The sequence below is a fragment of the Pipistrellus hanaki genome (genome assembly GCF_964339955.1).
Source record: "Pipistrellus hanaki genome assembly, chromosome: 5".
Lineage (NCBI taxonomy): Eukaryota > Metazoa > Chordata > Mammalia > Chiroptera > Vespertilionidae > Pipistrellus > Pipistrellus hanaki.
Window position 1 is genome coordinate 72,822,226 of NC_140507.1, and position 16,619 is coordinate 72,838,844.

At 56.5% G+C, this 16,619-nt stretch overlaps 2 protein-coding genes across 8 annotated transcripts in view; both read right to left on the reverse strand.

The window, feature by feature from the left end:
* PLIN4 (perilipin 4) overlaps nucleotides 1-3,910 on the reverse strand; it is a 13,557-nt gene extending 9,647 nt beyond the window's left edge. Inside the window, exons 1-4 of one of the 5 annotated variants that reach the window (XM_084883627.1) lie at nucleotides 3,363-3,909; nucleotides 3,175-3,242; nucleotides 2,578-2,710; nucleotides 1,641-1,699 (exon numbers count right to left, since the gene is read on the reverse strand). In XM_084883627.1, the coding sequence (XP_084739753.1) occupies nucleotides 1,641-1,699; nucleotides 2,578-2,710; nucleotides 3,175-3,225 (243 nt within the window). In that variant the 5' untranslated portion in view covers nucleotides 3,226-3,242; nucleotides 3,363-3,909. Of the gene's footprint in view, nucleotides 1-1,640; nucleotides 1,718-2,577; nucleotides 2,711-3,174; nucleotides 3,243-3,362 lie in introns of all 5 variants that reach the window. The other 4 variants (XM_084883626.1, XM_084883625.1, XM_084883624.1 and 1 more) reach the window with 4 other exon arrangements.
* A 2,715-nt stretch (nucleotides 3,911-6,625) lies between these two features.
* Nucleotides 6,626-14,844, reverse strand: PLIN5 (perilipin 5). Of its 3 annotated transcripts, none has more exons than XM_084883651.1 (9): nucleotides 14,774-14,844; nucleotides 14,303-14,434; nucleotides 13,949-14,029; nucleotides 12,888-13,083; nucleotides 11,916-11,998; nucleotides 11,175-11,355; nucleotides 9,598-9,803; nucleotides 8,200-8,322; nucleotides 6,626-7,641 (listed from the first exon to the last, which is right to left on the reverse strand). In XM_084883651.1, exons 3-9 carry the CDS (start codon nucleotides 14,006-14,008, stop codon nucleotides 7,114-7,116), a joined length of 1,377 nt encoding a protein of 458 aa, XP_084739777.1. In that variant the 5' UTR covers nucleotides 14,009-14,029; nucleotides 14,303-14,434; nucleotides 14,774-14,844; the 3' UTR covers nucleotides 6,626-7,113. The 3 variants fall into 3 exon arrangements, with proteins under 3 accessions (XP_084739777.1, XP_084739779.1, XP_084739778.1); XM_084883653.1 differs by having other exon boundaries at nucleotides 14,303-14,354; nucleotides 14,774-14,828; XM_084883652.1 differs by lacking the exon at nucleotides 14,303-14,434 and having other exon boundaries at nucleotides 14,774-14,843.
* Between the last annotated feature and the right edge of the window lie 1,775 nt (nucleotides 14,845-16,619).

A 16,619-nucleotide genomic window follows, 5' to 3' on the forward strand; every position in this document is an offset into this window, starting at 1 on the left:
CTCACTTCCCACCCCCGAGGTACCCATGGCCTCCCAGGACACAGCCTTCACAAACTCCATCACGTCAAGTTACTCGTCTGACCCAATAGAGCCCCTTTGCTCACAGCGGGTCCCTAACACTCTGCAACCCTTGATGAGGTGCCTTGGTGGTATCCATGCCTTAGGCTCAACAGCCATTGAATTTTGTTTCTTTTTAGCAGAATTTGAGCCTGGTTTGCCCGTTAACTGTGGAGAGGCCAGATTGTTCATTAAAATGAATATATTCAACTAAGAGAAGGGAATGAACATTTGGAAAAGTGGTAATCACACAAGTACAGGGGCAAGTATTGGGTTCAAACCATAGGAAATTATCAATAAAACTTTAATTATTTTTAACCTACCCAATGGCAGTTTCAGCCAATACCAAAGGGTCGTGATGGCCTCAGGGTTGCCAGCACTCAGGTTCAGCCCTGAGGGTGCTGTTTTTAATTCACTGGTTCTCACCTGGGGAGATCCAGCCTCCCTCTCCCCCCATCCCCTCCTCGGGAACGGTGGGCAATGTTTGGGGACATCAGTGATAGTTGTGACTGGGGGCACAGGGCACTACTTGCATTGATTGCCTGCGGGCCTGGCATGCTGTGCAACACCCCATAGTGCCCAGAGCAGCCCCACAACCAAGAATGATCCTGCCCCAAATAGCCACAGTACTGACATTGAGAAGTTTATTCTCACACTCTGTTTCCTGCCCAGGGTTAAATCAAGTGGGCACCTTGGGCTCTGTGCCCGCAGAGACCCACGTTCAAATCTCAGCTTTCCTGCACTCACTGTATGAAAGCCACATCCCCTCTCCGAGCCAGTTTCTGAAAGGTGATTAAAATATTATAGCACCACCTTCAAGGATTATGGATTAAAGGTTATCTGCACTTTGCAGATAGTAGGTGTTCAGTTAACATGAGTGAAGAGGAGTAGAAAAGAATTGCATAAATGGAGAAGGGTGAAGGGTCTGTTTTAATTTCAGCCAGAAGGACCTGTCGAGGTTCTTCCCCTTCTGAGATGCTAAGATCTGGTTGAGCTGAGGGTAGAGGGCGACTAGGAAGACCAGGGTGTGGGCATGTGCTGGGCAGAAGAGTTCCTATCAGGGCTCTGCCACCCTCTGTGGCCTCAGCTGGCTTACACCAGTCCATCCATTTGGCCCAGCCTTGGGTACAGGACAACATGGGCCGTCCCCATGTATTCAGGACCAGGTGGATGCAGCATTGCTGTAGTTCAGCCTCTGACTGCCCGTGAGCTCAAGTCCCAAACTACCATGACCTGCCATGACTTTTGGCAGGTGGTTCAGCTCTGTGCCTCAGCTGTCATGCGGGATACTACTTACCCCTTCCTCACAGGAAGGTTGGGAGGATTAACTGTTAAGCAGCACGTATAAAGTACAGTGTCCGGAGCTGGGCACATGGTGAGTTGCCTCTGGGTCCCCTCATGCTAAACAGAGTGAGAGGCGGTCTGTAGTTTGGAGCCTGACCGTGGGCAGTGAGGCAGTACTGCACCCATTTCACAGATGTGGCAATGGAAGCTTAGAGGGATGCCTGCTCTCCCCTTGGGCAGGAACCAAAACATTCCCGAGGGAGGCAGAGGCCGTCGGCCAGGCCCTGACAGCCACTCACCTTGTCTGAAGGCGGCGGCAGCTTCTCCACCTCCGTGGCCATCTGCTTCGGGTCGGTAGCTGCTATGGGCACAGGAACTGGTCAGGCACCCCAGGGAATGCGAGGAAGCGGGCTGGCATCAGCTGCTCTGGAGCCCATTGCGCAATTGGCGGGCACAGCCCAAAAGGTCAGGAATGTCCCAGCCAGCCCGCCAGGGACAGCAGGAGGTGACATCTGTGGCCATGGGCTTGGCTCCTTTGGCCCCCCAGGGCCTCAGTCCCCTGGAACTGAGGAGCTCCCTGGGGTTTTCTCCATGAGTCCTGGGTGCTGTACGCCCACCCAGGGCGATCGCAGGGAGAGGAGTCAGGGCCCGCCCCACCTCTGCTACAGCTGGCAGTTGCCTGTCAGGCCTGAATATGTGGAGCAGAAGTCAGCTGCCAAGGGCTCGGCCCACAATGAGGCCCAGCCCGGGCAGCCACCCAAACCTGGGTCGCCTCCCCCTCCCCCACCCCTGCATCAGGCCCCCCCATTGTCCCCAAGTACTCTAGCTGAGTAACTAGGGTGGGGAATTCCCCAGGCTCTGCCATCCCAGGGAAGCCACTATCCCTTTTGGGGAACCAGGATTGCCATCCCCAACAAGGTCTGCCTGCGGAACACCCAGGCATCATACATGGGTGATGGGAGGTGAGGGCGGGTGGAAAGTGTGAGTGGTACTGAAGGGAGATAGGCTGTGTTCACACCCCCACTTTTGCTGATTATGCACCTTGAGCCACCACTTGCCATATTTATGCCTCGGTTTCCCCATCTGGTGCTAAATGAGTGTTGCCAGTCTTGTAGTGTCTATTTAGATGATGCAGGCACATAGGAAATGTCCCAAAGTGGCCAGAAGTTCCTGCTAGGGGATTTCCTATTGCTGGAGTCCCCCCAGACCCTCCACCCTATCGAGCTGTGTACTCACCCTGGGCCTGGGGGTGGGTGGCCTCGGGAGCAGGAGCACCTGTGGGATCAGCCTCTCTTGCTGAGCTGTGAGCATTGGCCAGGTTTCGGGCAGAACTGAATCCAGGCAGGAACCCCAAGAAGTTGCTCAGGGTCTATGTGGGGAGGGGGCAGCATGAGCAGGCTGGGCCGAGATGGGATGGGGTGGGGGAAAGCATCAGACAATCCTGGGCTTCCACACCTCTCAGGCTCTTGTTTTTGGGTGGCATTTAGTTTTAAGCCTCAGTTTCCTAGTCTGGACAATGGGCAGATGCAGCCGGCCTTTCATGGAAGGGGAAAAGGTCCTCCTTTGAGTCTCTACAGCCCCCATTTCACAAATGGGGAAACTGAGGCTGAGAGAGGGGCTGTGGCTAGCAGAGTCAAAAAGTAGGAAAGTAGCTGAAGTCTGCCCCATTCCCGCTTGGGACAGGAGGGAAGAGTTAGCACCTTGGCTCTCAGAGCCCTTCCACCCCACCCAGGAAGCTCCTCCCAGATCTGCGGATTGTGGAGGTCACCTTTGCAAGGTTCTGGGGGTCTCCAGGCCTTAGCAGGGATCTCCCCCTCCCGTGCCTCTCCTCACCTTGCCCTTGGGTTTGTGGGGCTTCCGGCCTCCTTCCTCTTGAGCAGACATGTTAGTGCTCTAAGCAGCTGGGAGGGGGCAGAGATGGTTCATAAGTGGGGTTCCCATGCCTCCTGCCCCACACCCATAGCCCCCAGACTTTCCCGGACACCCAGCTGGAGACCTTGCCTCACCCTGGCATTGCTCACCTGGACTACGAGAGGGTCCTTTGGAGTGTCTGGCGGCGCAGCTGGCAGCTGGCTCTGCTTTCAGCTCCCAGGCCTTATAGGGTCTGGGGCAGGCGCAGGCCTGGCCTGCAGAGGCAGGCGGCCAGCCTGCTGGGGGAGGGCCCTGGAGGGTCACGTGCCTGCCCGCCAGGCCCAGCTTGCATGGGCCCCGGGCCCAGCACCTTTCCCCTGCTCTCAGTTCTGGGCCACCTCTGCCCACAGCACCCGCCCCACCAAGCTGAGTGATTCACAGGCCATTCCATGTTTCTGAGACACAGCCTATATGCCCTCTTGGTCTGTTCTTTCTATCCATGAGATGGACATGGTTCAAATCTGAGTTCTGGGATTTCTTGGCCGCAGTTTCCCCTTCAGACTCCTCACTGGTCCACAATGTTCTTCCCCCCTGGCTCTTGCCTCTGATCAGTCCAGCCACAGAGGCCTCCTTGCTGTTTCTCCAAATCTTTTGGCATGGTCCTGCCTTAGGGCCTTTGCATGGGCTATGTCTCCTGCCTATATTTCCCCAAACACCCACCCAGCTCCCTCCCTTCCCATGATCCCTGCACTAGAACAGTACCTGGCATACAGTTGGCACTTAATAAATGTTGGATTAAATGAGCCAACTCATAGGGTGGTTGTGAGTGTGAAATGAGATCACACATGTTACCTGTTTATCCCTGTGCCTGGTACCCAGCAGGTGCTCAGTAGACATTAGCTTAGCATTGTCCAGGCAGAGAGGAGGAGCGTCTGTCCTCAGCAGGGATGGGACATGTCACTCCCCAGAAGGGACTTTTGTTGAGAAAGGGGACAAAACAGACCAAGACAGAGCGCCAACAGAGCCTGGAACATAGGATGGCCTGTGAATCACTCAGCTTGCTGGGGGCGGGTGCTGTGGGCAGAGGTGGCCCAGTACTGAGAGCAGGGGAAAGGTGCTGGGCCCAGGGCCCATGAGAAGCAGGCCTGGTAGGCTCGGGCCAATCCAAGGGGGCTTCCTGGAGGAGGTATTTTGGACCTAAGGCCACAGAGCCAGGAAGTGGCAGAGACAGGATTCAGACCCAGACCCTGAGCCTGTGTGCAGGGTGGGCTGTCTGGATGGGTGCTCAGATGAGCCGAGGAGTGGCTGCCATGCCCTCCCTGGGCTGTTTACTCCCAGCCTGCCCCTGAAACAGGGGTCGCCGTCATATGCTGGTGGGGGTTGGAGAGAGACCAGCTGGTTGCTCTGGGCTCTGAGCTGGGAGAAGGGAGGTCCTGCTGTTGGACCTGATGAATCCCAGGTTGTCCCCTTGGAGTCAAACAGCCAAGGAACAAAAGGGGGATTCCCCAGCCCCTGCCCTTAACTTCCGAAAGGTGACATTGCGGGATTGGGGAGCTGGATTCTGAGTATGCCCCTCTCCCCAGCAAAATAATAAAAATGGCATGGCCAGTGTGGCTCTGGATGAGCATCAGCCTATAAACCAGGAGGTCACGGTTCGATTCCTAGTCATGACACATGCCTGGTTTGTGGGCTCGATCCCCAGTGTGGCGCGTGCAGGAGACAGCCAATCAATGATTCTCTCTCATCAATGATGTCTCTGTAGCTCTCCCCCCTTCCTCTCTGAAATCAGTACCAAGGCAGGCTTTGTCTCCTTTCTGCCCCAGCCCTCTAGTGCTCCCACCTCCCTTGGGGGAAAGGCCCAAGTTTTCCCTGTGGTCCATGGGCCCTGGATGACTTGCCCCTGTCTTCTCCCTGCCTTCATTGTACACACACACACACACACACACACACACACACACCCCCGCTCCAGCCACACAGGCCTTCTTGCTGTGTCTCCAGCAGGCCAGATAAGGTCCTGCCCCGGCGCCTTTACATAGGCTGTGCCTGGAATGTTCTCCAGTCTTCGCTCGTATGTCAGAGAGGCCTCTCTGGATCCCCTCTTATTTAAAAATATACATCTCGCCCTAGCCGACTCGGCCTGCGGACTGAAGGGTCCCAAGTTCGATTCCAGCCAAGGTCACATGCCTGGGTTGCGGGCTCGATCCCCAGTAGGGGGTGTGCAGGAGGTAGCCGATCAATGATTCTGATTCTCTCTCATCATTGATGTTTCTGTCTCTCCTTCTCCCTTCCTCTCTGAAATCAAAGAAATATATTTTTAAAAATAAAAATATACATCTCTCCTCACATGCCCACATACTACCCATTGTCCTCCCCTTTTATTTTTCTTATTCTACTAACACTAAAAAAAAGTAATATATTTATTTTCTTGTGTTGCCCATCTCCTGCTGTTTTGTCATGTCACAGAGGGCAGGACTTTGATCCATTTTGCTCATTGCCATGTCCCCAAGGTGGAGAACTGCCTAGCACACAGCAGGTGCTCTATAAATGCAGGTTGTTAAAAAAAAAAAAAAAAAAAAAAGTTTACACACTTTTAACAGCTGATAGCTCAATTGATGTTTCTTTTCAGATTCAACCCATTGGAATTAGTGATTATTCAAGGTGTGTATACATTTTTTGGGATAACCTGTATTTGTTGAATGAATAAGTGAATAATAGCTTCTGTGGGGGAGGTGTTTACTAGGATTGGGCATGAGATACCCATTTTTCGGAGGAGAACATGTTTGGAGAGGAAAAATAAGTTGCCTACCCACCTGCAGGCAAGGCTGGGACTCAACCCCAGGGCGGTTCCCGAGCAGGGGCAGGGAAGTGAGTCTGGCCAGTGGGAGGTGGTCAGGGCTCGCAGAGCTGCCCCTGGGCTGGGTCCCAGGGAAGCCAGGGGCCACCCTGACCTCACCGAATCGTGCTGTGGTTTCCCAACACCCGGCCTGGCCAGTGGGGAGTCTGATGGGCAGCCAAGAATGTGGTAAGAAGATGGGAGGGCCCCCATGAGACTGGCCCATGGCCCTTGCCCTGTCTCTGTCTCCCCAGTCCTGAACAGTGGAGAAACCACAGTAAGATCAGCAACTGTGGGTGCAGGGAGATGGGCATAGGAGGACTGACTCCTGTAACTTCTCAAGATCCTGCTCCCTGCAGTTCCAAGGCATTCATTGATAGTGTGAACTTTCACGCCAGGAAGCTACATCTGAAGGGGCAATGCGTAAGCCGGTGGGCTGGGCACTAAGGGTGGAAGTACAGACAGGATGCAGGGTGGCAAGCGGGGGTGGTGGTGGGGGAAATGGGCATCACTCCTTTCAAATCTCGAACCCTGGCTTGTGCCATGCAATCACACCTCTGAGACCCCGGGCACCCTGTAACTGAGACTCACCCCAGCCAGAACAACACAAAGCACCTTTATTCTGGAGAGCATACCCCAAACAGCATAGCAAGTGGGTCCGGCTGGCCCACTTGGTGCAACCCAGTTCTTTGGGGACCCCTCAGCCCAGGATGTACAAGCTGGGGGAGCAGGTGGATGCTTGCTTTTCAAAGCCCCAAATAGAAGCCGTTGGGCAAAATGTGTTTCTCTGAGGAGCTTTGATCAGCTTCTTGGGGTGAGGGAACATGTGACTACAGACAGATGAATCCAGATGGGGACTAGTCAGATCTGAGTTAGGTTCATGTCCTCATATGTCCAAGGGAGAGATTGGGAAGGGTCTGATGTCAGAGTAGCTGGTCCAGATTCGGAATTCCAGGAGAACCCCCAACTCCGTGCCTGGGCCAGGGTAAAGGTACTGGCTGCTGTGCTTCAGTGTGGCCACTAGAGGGCAGCAGGCTATGGACGTGTAGGGCAGCCTCCTGCTGCCCCGGCAGTGAGGCCCCATTGGATCAGAAGTCCAGCTCCGGCATCAAGGTGTGTTTGGGGCGGCTGGGGGGCTCGGGCTCCTCGGGAATGTCCTCCGGGAGGCCTATCCCATTCCGGTGCTGGGCCTGCCAGGCTCTCTGCTGGGCCGGCCAGTCCAGATGCGCCCAGCGGGGGTCAGGGCCCCCTACAACCTCGTCCACCAAGTTCTCCAGGTCAGGCAGGGGCTCCGACCGCTCTACGAGGATGGGCGAGAAGGGCCCCACGAGCCAGGGCAGCGGCATGGTCTGCACCACCAGCTCGAGCAGCTCATCCACGCAGGCGTGGGCCCGAGCCACCCGGCCCCGGCCCTCGGCCAGCGCCGAGGCCGACACATCCCTGAAGCAGCGTGCGTCCGCGAAGACGGCCTGCAGGCTGTCCAGGCTGCGCCGCACCTCGGCCACCTTCTCCTGGGCGCCCTGGGGCAGGCCCCGCACGCTGGTCTCCAGGGCGTCCACCGAGCTCTGCAGCTCCTGCATCAGGCTTCGGGACAATACCAGCGTTTCCAGCTCCATCTGGGGGGAGGGGCGGGAGAGGGGCACCTCAGTGTTCCAGATGGACACATGCGGAGACCGCTGTCCTGCCTCAGTTTACCCATGGACACACCGGGACTGTCACCCTGCCTCAGTCTCCCCATAGGCACACAGTGGGACCGAGCCCTCCCTCAGTTTCCCCATGGACACATGGTATTGCCATCCTGTCTCAGTCTCCCCATGGGCACACTGGACTATCTCCTCGCCTCTTCTCACCCGTGGACACAGTGAGACAGACAGCCCTGCCTCCCCAAAAGCAGGAACCAGGAAGGTTACCCTGAAAGACCCACAATGAGACTTTCCCTGCCTCGGTTTCTCTAATGGATACCCAATAGGACGGCATCACCCTGCCTCAGTTTCCCCCCTGCACACAACAGACTAAGCCCTGCCTTAGTTTCTCCTGTGGGCACCCAATAGGACTGTCAGCTTACCTCAGTTTCCCCACGGGCACTCCAACCCGCTGCCTCAGCAGTTGGTTAGTCACAGCTCAGTCACAGCCCCTGGCCACCCCCGGCGGCTCCAGAGCCACTCCCGTCCTACCTGGCTGCGGCGGCGGTGGCGGCCGTTCTCCAGGGGGCTCAGACTCCAGTCCCCCCACAGCTCGTGCACTTTCCCGGGGCGGGCTGGGGCGGTGGGGGTCATGCCGCACTGCACGAGGTCAATCTGTGGGAACCGGAGGTGTTCACCAGAGGTGGAGGACTGGGGGGGAGGGGGGGGAGGGGGAGCCAGGACTGCTCCCAGCTTGGATCCGGCCTCAATAGCATGTAGAGAACACTGTGTGCAGCCTTCTGCACCCGCTGGTCCAGCCTGGCAGCCTGTTCACCGAATCCTCTGCCTCCCGCAGACCCTGCGGCCTGTGGTTCCGGAGCTCAGACTCATCGCCAGGCATTTGCTCATGCGGGTTCCTCAGCCATGTACCCTCTTCCCTCCACCTCATCGCCCCTGCTGGTTCATCCCAGTTCAAGTCTCAATGTGGACATTCCCCCCTCCAGGAACCCCCCTCCTCCCCTCTGGCTGGGTGGTCCCTCCTCTGGCTCCCAGAGCACCTGCCGTGTTCCCCGTTTTGACCGTGATCCCCTGACTGGACTGTGGGTGTCCTGAAGGAGCACGGTGTCTCCAGTACCCAGGACAGGGCAGGCATTAAAAGATGAAGAGAAATAAGTTGTGGCCCATCCATACGGTGGAATATTATTGGGCCACAAAAAAAAGAAGGTTCTGATGCATGCTACAAAATGGATGAGCCTTCAGGTCATTCTGCTCAGGTGCTCACAGGTGCCCTCTGTTGGCTGCTGTGGGAGGACAGGGGTCCAGGGGGGGAGCTGGGTGAGTGTGTGCAAGCATGAGAGCTGGAAGCAGGAGGAGGGAGGAAGCGGAGGGAGGAAATGTCGACAGACTCAGGATGGAGTTTGAGGGCAGCGCTGAGAGTATGGCTGATGTGTCGGACGAGGGAGGGTGTGAGAACACGGAGCTGCTGGCAATTGAGATGAGGAGAGGGGATGTGGGGTAGGCAGGCCGGGGCATCTGCACTTAGCCCAGTAAGTAGGAGCTGCCATGTTCCTTTGGAGCAGGGAGGGATGGACAATGAGATAAGAAGCTGGTTGTGAGCCGGAACCTAAAGGGTGCAGGGGATTGGAACTGGTGGCAGGAGAGTGAGGGAAGAAGTGCCTCTTCCCTCTCCAGACCTCCCTTAACTGCCTATAAATTCCAGCTCCTACTTCTCCCCAGAACCCCTTCTCTGCTCCCCAGGCTGAGTCCTGACTCCCCCTAAGCTCCTCCAGCCCCAGGCACCCCTCTCCCCCAGCTCTGAACATGCACAGCTAGGGGCAGCTGGACCAGTGCTGCCTCCTGCTTCAGTCCACATGGGACCAGGTACTCGGTGGCGCTTAATGCATGCTTACTGGCCAGCGTTACAGGGCGGGGCAGGCAGAGGGCTCTCACCAGCTCCAGTGTCTCCTGCAGCTGGGCCAGTGTGTCCTGAGCGTGATGTTTCTTCTGCCTCAGTTTCCCCAGAGAATGCTCATATGCCAGGTGGCGGAGTCGTGTTGACAGGGAGCCCAGGCGCACAAAGTAGCCCTGATGTCTCCTCTGCTGCTCCACTGAGCCCACTTCCGCGCCCTCAGCCTCAGCCTCGGCCGCCAGTGCCGCTGGAGGGCAGGATAGGGGAGTGGGGGTCAGTGTGGATACCCGCCTCTGTGCCTGTTCACCCACCTTCTGGGTGGACAAGCCCACGGGCTCCCAAATTTATAGTTTCCCTTTACCAAGTTCAACTCTCAATATTCCCTAAACCCTATGATGCGAGCACTATTATTAGCCCCATTTCACAGATGGGGAAAACTGAGGCAAAGAGAGGCGAAGTCCCACAGTGTGCCCGAAGCAGAACCAGGATTCAAACCCAGGCACTCTGACTTTAAACAGTTCTTAGCCACTCTAATAAACTGCCTCTTGAGGAATATATCGCAAGCACCTGGAACACAGTTGGTGCTTCATAAATGCCTTTCCACTGAGGACAAAGTGGGTCAGCATTTCTCCCAATGCCGAGGCAGGGGTTGAGAAGTCAGCTTGGCTCCGGGGCCAGCAGACAACATTAGAACACTGGAGAAAGGCGGGCTTTCAGGGGGCAGATGATATCCAACCCAAGTGTCTAATTTTTCAAGGCGAGCCAGAAATTGGGATTTGCAGGGCAAAATCTGATTGCTGAGTGCATGCCATGAATTAAACCATTGAAAAGGCACAGTACAGGTCAGAGTACAATTTGGAGGGCTACCGGTTTGAGACCACAGCTCTCTAAGTCTTTAGGCCACTCATGCCCGTGGGGTCTGGCCGGACTGGTTTCTAGTAAGATGACGGCTGGGGGGCCATGGCAGCGGAGAGGGGGGGCAGGGCTGGGCTCCAGCCCCATGTTCCTGCTGATCTGTTGTGATCGAGTGAGTCCTGAATATCTCTAATCTGTTTGGGTTTTTTTTTAATCCTCACCCAAGGATGTTTTTCCGTTGGGGTGTGTGTGTGTGTGTGTGTGTGTGTGTGTGTGTGTGTGTGAAAATATTTTTATTGATTTCAGAGAGGAAGAGTGAGAGAGATGAGAGATAATCATTGACCAGCTGCTTCCTCCTGAAGCCCCCCACTGGGGATAGAGTCTGCAACCGAGGCATACGCCCTTGATCAGAATCGAACCTGGGACCTTTCAGTCCACAGGCAGACACTCTATCCATTGAGCCAAGCCAGCCAGGGCCCCATTGATATATATTTTTAGAGAGAATGGAAGGGAGGGGGAGAGACACACAGAAACATGGATGTGAGGGAGAAACATGGGCTGGTTGTCTCCCACACACACCGCAGGGCTGGGGACCGAGCCTGCAACTAACGTATGTGCCCTTGACCCGAATCGAACCCATGACCCTTCAGTCCGCAGGCTGATGTTCTGTCCACTGAGCCAAACAGGCCAGGGCACCTCTCTAATCTGTCACCTCTGGGGAGGGGGCCGGGCAGGGTCAGGGGCGGGAGGGCGCCAGCCTCACCGAGCTCCTCCTCGGTCATGGGCAGGAAGTGGTCCACCAGCTCCTCCGACTTGCCCAGCACCACGTCCACGGCGTGGCTCACCGACCGCCGCAGCTCCATGCTCAGGCGCCGGCCCTGCCGCGCCAGGCCCGCCACGCCGGTCATGCTGCTGGCCACCGCGTCCTTGGCCGAGGTCACCACCTGGGGAGGGACCCCAGCCCAGTTTTCAGCTCCCTTCCCTGGCCCCTGGCCTTTCCCAGCTCTAGGTCTCAGTCTCCCCCTCCATTAATTGGAGGAAAATAAAAACTCCCTCACAGGGTGGCTGAAGGCGTTACCAGCACCTACTGGCACATAGTAAGTGCTAGATAAATATGAGTGCCGGTTATTTTTTAAAAGCACGTTTTTATTGGTTTTTTATTTTATTTTTTTTGAGAGAGGGAGACAGAGGAAAGGAGAAGGAGAGAGAAACATCATGTGAGAGTGGAATATCGATCAGCTGCCTCCCGAACATCCCCTACCGGGGATGGGGCCCACACCCCAGGCATGTGCCATGACCAGGAATCGAACCAGCAACCTTTCCGTGCACTGGATGATGCCCAATCAACTGAGCGACATCAGCCAGGGCTGGGTGCTGATGACTCATCTGTGTGGTGTTTTTTGAGTTGACCAGCTGGCAGAGGCGTTCCGGCTGGCTGTTGGGGGGAGACAGCCCTCCCCCACACCACTCCCACCCCCTGCAGGCCCCCACCATTGTGCCTCACCATCTCAGAAGGCTGCTGGAGAAAGGGCAGCTTCTCCTCCAGCCTGTCCAGGCCCCTGCAGGCAAGATCGTTCACTGTAGCCACTGACGAGGGAGAGGGAGAGGCAGGGAGTGAGAGTCCGGGAGATGGTAAAGGAGAGAGGAACAGGAGGAGGGAATACCAGAGAGAGAAGCAGAGAAAAAAGAGGGGAGAGACAGGGAGAGATGAAGGGAGGCCTCGTGAGAGGGGTGACCTGGCTGCTTCCCTGCGGGGCTGGGGACCCTGAGGGTGTGGTGGGCCGCCAGGCTGGGCCCTGCCTCCTCTGCGTTCCCCACCTCCGCCCCGCCACGGACTTCTGCCAGCACCAAGGTGACTCCACACCCGTGCTCAGCTCATGCCCCAGGGAGCTGGCTCAAGGTCACTCAAACCAGCTAAGGAGGAGGAGGGGCTGGGAGCCTCAGGTGGCCCCTTCAGTCAAGAGTCTTTCTGTCCCCACCCCCATCACGTTGTCAGGTTGGACTCTTGAGCTGGTCACAGGCCTAGGAAGGTAAGGGGGTCCGGATAGGTGGAGGCAGCCCTCAGGACAGAGGGGCGGACGGGGAAGGGAGGTTGGACAGGTAAAGGGGGCCCGAGGCCTAACAGGCCAACAGGGAGGACTTAAAGACAGATGGAATGGGACAGAAGGAGGGGGCCGCAAATCCGCTGCTAAGAGCAGATGACGACCAGGAGATAAGACACAACAAGCCAACAGGAGAGGGGAGGAGGGGCAGGCAAAGAGGGACTGGGAGATGGCCCCGCACAAGGACCGAGGGAGGGTGGCACAGGTGGTTGGGTGGGTAGGGGGAATGGGCAGTCAGACTGAAGGCGCAGGACAGGTGAGCCTGAGGAGGGACACCCAGGGCAGGGAATCCACCCTTCAGGCCACGCCACGCGGATGGAGCATGAGAGGGTGAAACACAGGCCACCGCGGGACCCTGGGGCGGGGGGACTCACGCTGAGGCTGCAGGTGGCTGAGCAGGGGCTGGGCGTGGTCCAGGGCGCTGGAGGTGAGGCTGCACACGCAGTGCTCGGCCAGGCGGCAGGCGGAGCCCAGCAGCGGGTGCCTGCCCTTGGCCGCGCTGTAAGCACCGGAGACGGCAGTGCACGTGGCCTTGACCAGGGGCAGGGCCACAACTCGGTGTACCACGTTCTGTGGGAGGGGGCGCGGTCAGAGGGGCCCCCGGGAGGTGGAAGGCGCAGCCTCACTGAGCCACCTCCTCCCTGGGGGCCGGAGTGAGGGGGCCAGGGGCCTGGGGGAAGCGTGCGGGGCCCCCGCTGTGCCCGGGAGAGGAGCCCCCCGGATGGCCTCACGGGCTCCGGCGCTCCGGCGCTCAGGAGCGCACACAGCGTGACTAGTTCTGCGCCTGGTGGTTTGAAGGGCACATGCCTCGGGCAAAACTGTCTGCATTCGGTTCTGGTTGGGCCTAAGGTGACCAGATCGTCCCGGTTTTGGCGGGACAGTCCTGATTTTCAACAATTTTTCCCCACGTCCCGCGGCATTTTAAAAAAGTCCCGAATTTTGGAAAGATTGGAAAGATCTCCGAGCTGTGTGAGCGTGGGCAAGTGAGGGAACTGCTTTGCTGGGTGCCTTCGTCTCATCTGTAAAGCGGGTTGCTAGGGCTGCGATGGGAATTCTAGGAGCCAATGTAGGTGAGGTGCCTGGAGCCTGACTGATGCCGGGGAGAGGCTGTGAGTGCTGCTGCTGTTGGTGGTGAGTCCCACGACCGTGGACAGACATGGAGATCGAGGGGAGACCCAGAGCGGGGAGGGGAAAGTCGGGCCGAGGCCGGATGAGCCAGCGGGGTGTGCTGGAAGAAACACTCCCTCCCAGGCTCACTGTGCCCCTCCGGGAAGGGGGTAGGAGGTGCAGAGATGGCAGCCTCCGTGGTCCAAAATGCCCTAAGTGTGGGGTGCTCCAAGCCAAGACAGAGGTGGGAGGGGTGCCCAGCTGTCCGGGGAAGACCTGCCCCCCTCCCGTCCCCATGTCCTGCTCCATAGGAGGTGCAGCCCCTCACCTGCTGGTCCTGCTCCCACACGCTGGGGCTGGGGGCCTGAGCCGCCTCATCCTCGGACATGCCCGCTGCAAAGAGGGTCACCTGGGGGGACGGGACAGAGTGAAGGGGGCCGGCCCACCAAGCTCCCTCCCAAGCCCTGGGCTCTGTCTGTCTGGGCTCTGTGACTCCAGCAAGTCTTGTTCCTTCTTGGGACCTCAGTTTCCTCATCCGAAAAAGGAGGTCATGATAACACCCTACCTCAGAATGTCCTGAGGAGCACAGACAGTGCACAAGACTCTGCAGAGAGCCTCTGGGCAAAGTGGGGCCCCTGGAGGGATTCAAAGCATGGGCTCAGGGTTTCAATCCTGCCATTACCTGCTGTGTGACTTTGGGCAAGTGCCTTCACCTCTCTGGGCTGTTTCCTCTTCTGCAAAGTAGGGAAGGCCCCTGCTGCCCTACCCTGGACAGAACTGCAGGAGCAGCCCCATACAGGGATGTAGGTGGTAACTGTAGAATCCCAATAAACGCAGTCAGGTTGACCATCAGGGAAACGGAGGCACACGGGGGTCCCTGCTGGGCTCAAGGTCACTCAGCTTAAGCTGACTCAGAGTAGGGAGTCTGACCTCAGACTCCCTGCCTGCAGGTTATCCTTACCCCGTGCCTTCAGAGCTGTGGTGCCCGCCCAACAGGGTCCTGAGCTTCAGCCAACTGGGCCAAGGGTCTCAGCCACCTGCTCCAGCCCGTCACTCCCTCCTCGTCCCACGCCGCTGAGCCCTCCTCGCCTGCCCACCCAGTTCGGGCCCCAGGCGCTGGGTGCTCTTGGACTCCCCCCCGGGTGACACTCACCTGGGCGCAGCCTCAGGCTCCAGGTGCTGCCGCGGACCCCAACCTCTGGCTCCAGACTCCGCCCTCCGCCGGCCCCGCCCGCCTTATAGTGGCTTTGGGGGCGGAGCCTCCGGGGAGTGGCCAATGGGGAGAGGCTGCCCGGGGGCGTGTCTCGGGGGTGGGGCTTCAGGACCCCACTCTCTTCCCGGGTGCTCCCGGGAACAGTGCGGTTGCCAAAGCAACTGGGGGACGGTGGATGCCCAAAGACTGAGGTGCTTCCGTAGGTCACGTGTGGCCGCTTGTCACCCTCGCTGCCTTAGGGGGCGACCACAACTCCCACCTCCTTCCCCAGTGACCTTGGTTAAGTCCTTGATGTCTTTCTATTTTTATTTATTTTTATTTTTTAATTTAATTTAATTTTTAAAAACATTCTATCTACCCTGTTTCCCTGAAAATAAGTCAGTGTCTTATATTAATTTTTTCTCCCAAAGTTGCGCTAGGTCTTATTTTCAGGGGATGTCTTATCTTTCCATGCGCTAGGTCTTATTTTCGGAGGATGTCTTATTTTCGGGGAAACACGGGTAGTATAGTTATTTTTTTAAATATATTTTTAATTGATTTTTTACAGAGAGGAGGAGAGAGGGATAGAGAGCTAGAAACGTCGATGAGAGAGAAACATCGACCAGCTAGTATAGTTATTTTGAAATGAGAGTAATTTTTTTAAAAATTAGTTTTTCTGAGTTAAATATTTTTAAAATATATTTTATTGATTTTTTACAGAGAGGAAGAGAGAGGGATAGAGTTCGAAACATCGATGAGAGAGAATCATCGACCAGCTGCCTCTTGCACAACCCCTACTGGGGATGTGCCCGCAACCAGAGTACATGCCCTTGACCGGAATCCAACCTGGGACCTTTCAGTCCGCACGTCGATGCTCTATCCACTGAGCCAAACTGGTTTCGGCTGTCTATTTTTTTTAAAAAATGTTTATTTATTTATAAGAAAGAGACAAACAGACAGACATTGATTTGTTGTTCCACCATCTATGCATTCATTGCTTGATTCTTGTATGTGCTCTGACTAGGGACTGAACCTGCAACCTTGGCATATAAGGACAGTGCTCTAACCAACTGAGTTACCTGGCCAGGGCTCTTTCTGTTAAAAAAATAAATAAATAAAAAAATTTGTTTTTAAATCTACCACTTAACTAAACCAGGAGCCACACCAGCCCATTCTCTGAGATCCCCATTTTACAGATGAGCAAACTGAAGTTTAGAACGCTTACACCACTTGCCCTGGGCCCCACAGTGACTGACGGGTTTGATTTAAATTCAATCAAATCAAGCTCCAGACCTGACTGTTTCATCTTCGCGCCTGGAATGATCACCAATGTGGGCATGATACTCCTTCCAGGGGGCTGAAAAAACCGAGCATGGCCCAAACACATACACAGCCCCCCCTCCCCCATCTGACCCCGCCCCCATGGTGCCCAGCATTGTCAGCAGGTGGCTCTAGGCACTGAGTTCTGAGAGCACAGCCCTGGGCTTCTGCCCGTGCTCGTCCTGGTGGCTGTGCTCTGGGTTATCACGGGCCAGCTGACGGATTGTTGGAAGACCTGAGCAATGTGTTTTAATTTAAACCTTCCCCAGGGCACAGACTCTGGCAGGAATCCACCCGTAAAATGACACCCTGGCCAATAGTCAGGCTTTTATTTCCAGCGAAGCCTCAGGATAGGAGAGAGGAGGAGGAGGAGCCATGGGTCATCAGATTTCAAGCCCAGCACCGCACCCTGGGTCACGCCATTCCTCCTTCGTCCTGGAGAAGCAGGAAGTTCACTCGGGAGATGCAGGAACACAGTAAATGCCAA

Excerpts from the sequence above, each read along its gene's own strand:
- PLIN5 (XM_084883651.1), bottom strand. The coding sequence starts at position 14,008 with ATGTCCGAGGATGAGGCGGCTCAGGCCCCCAGCCCCAGCGTGTGGGAG. Across the intron at positions 11,356-11,915 it reads TCCAGCAGCCTTCTGAGATG|GTGGTGACCTCGGCCAAGGA; the intron begins GTGAGGCACAAT and ends GTCCCTCCCCAG. Across the intron at positions 8,323-9,597 it reads TGCAGGAGACACTGGAGCTG|ATTGACCTCGTGCAGTGCGG; the intron begins GTGAGAGCCCTC and ends CGGTTCCCACAG.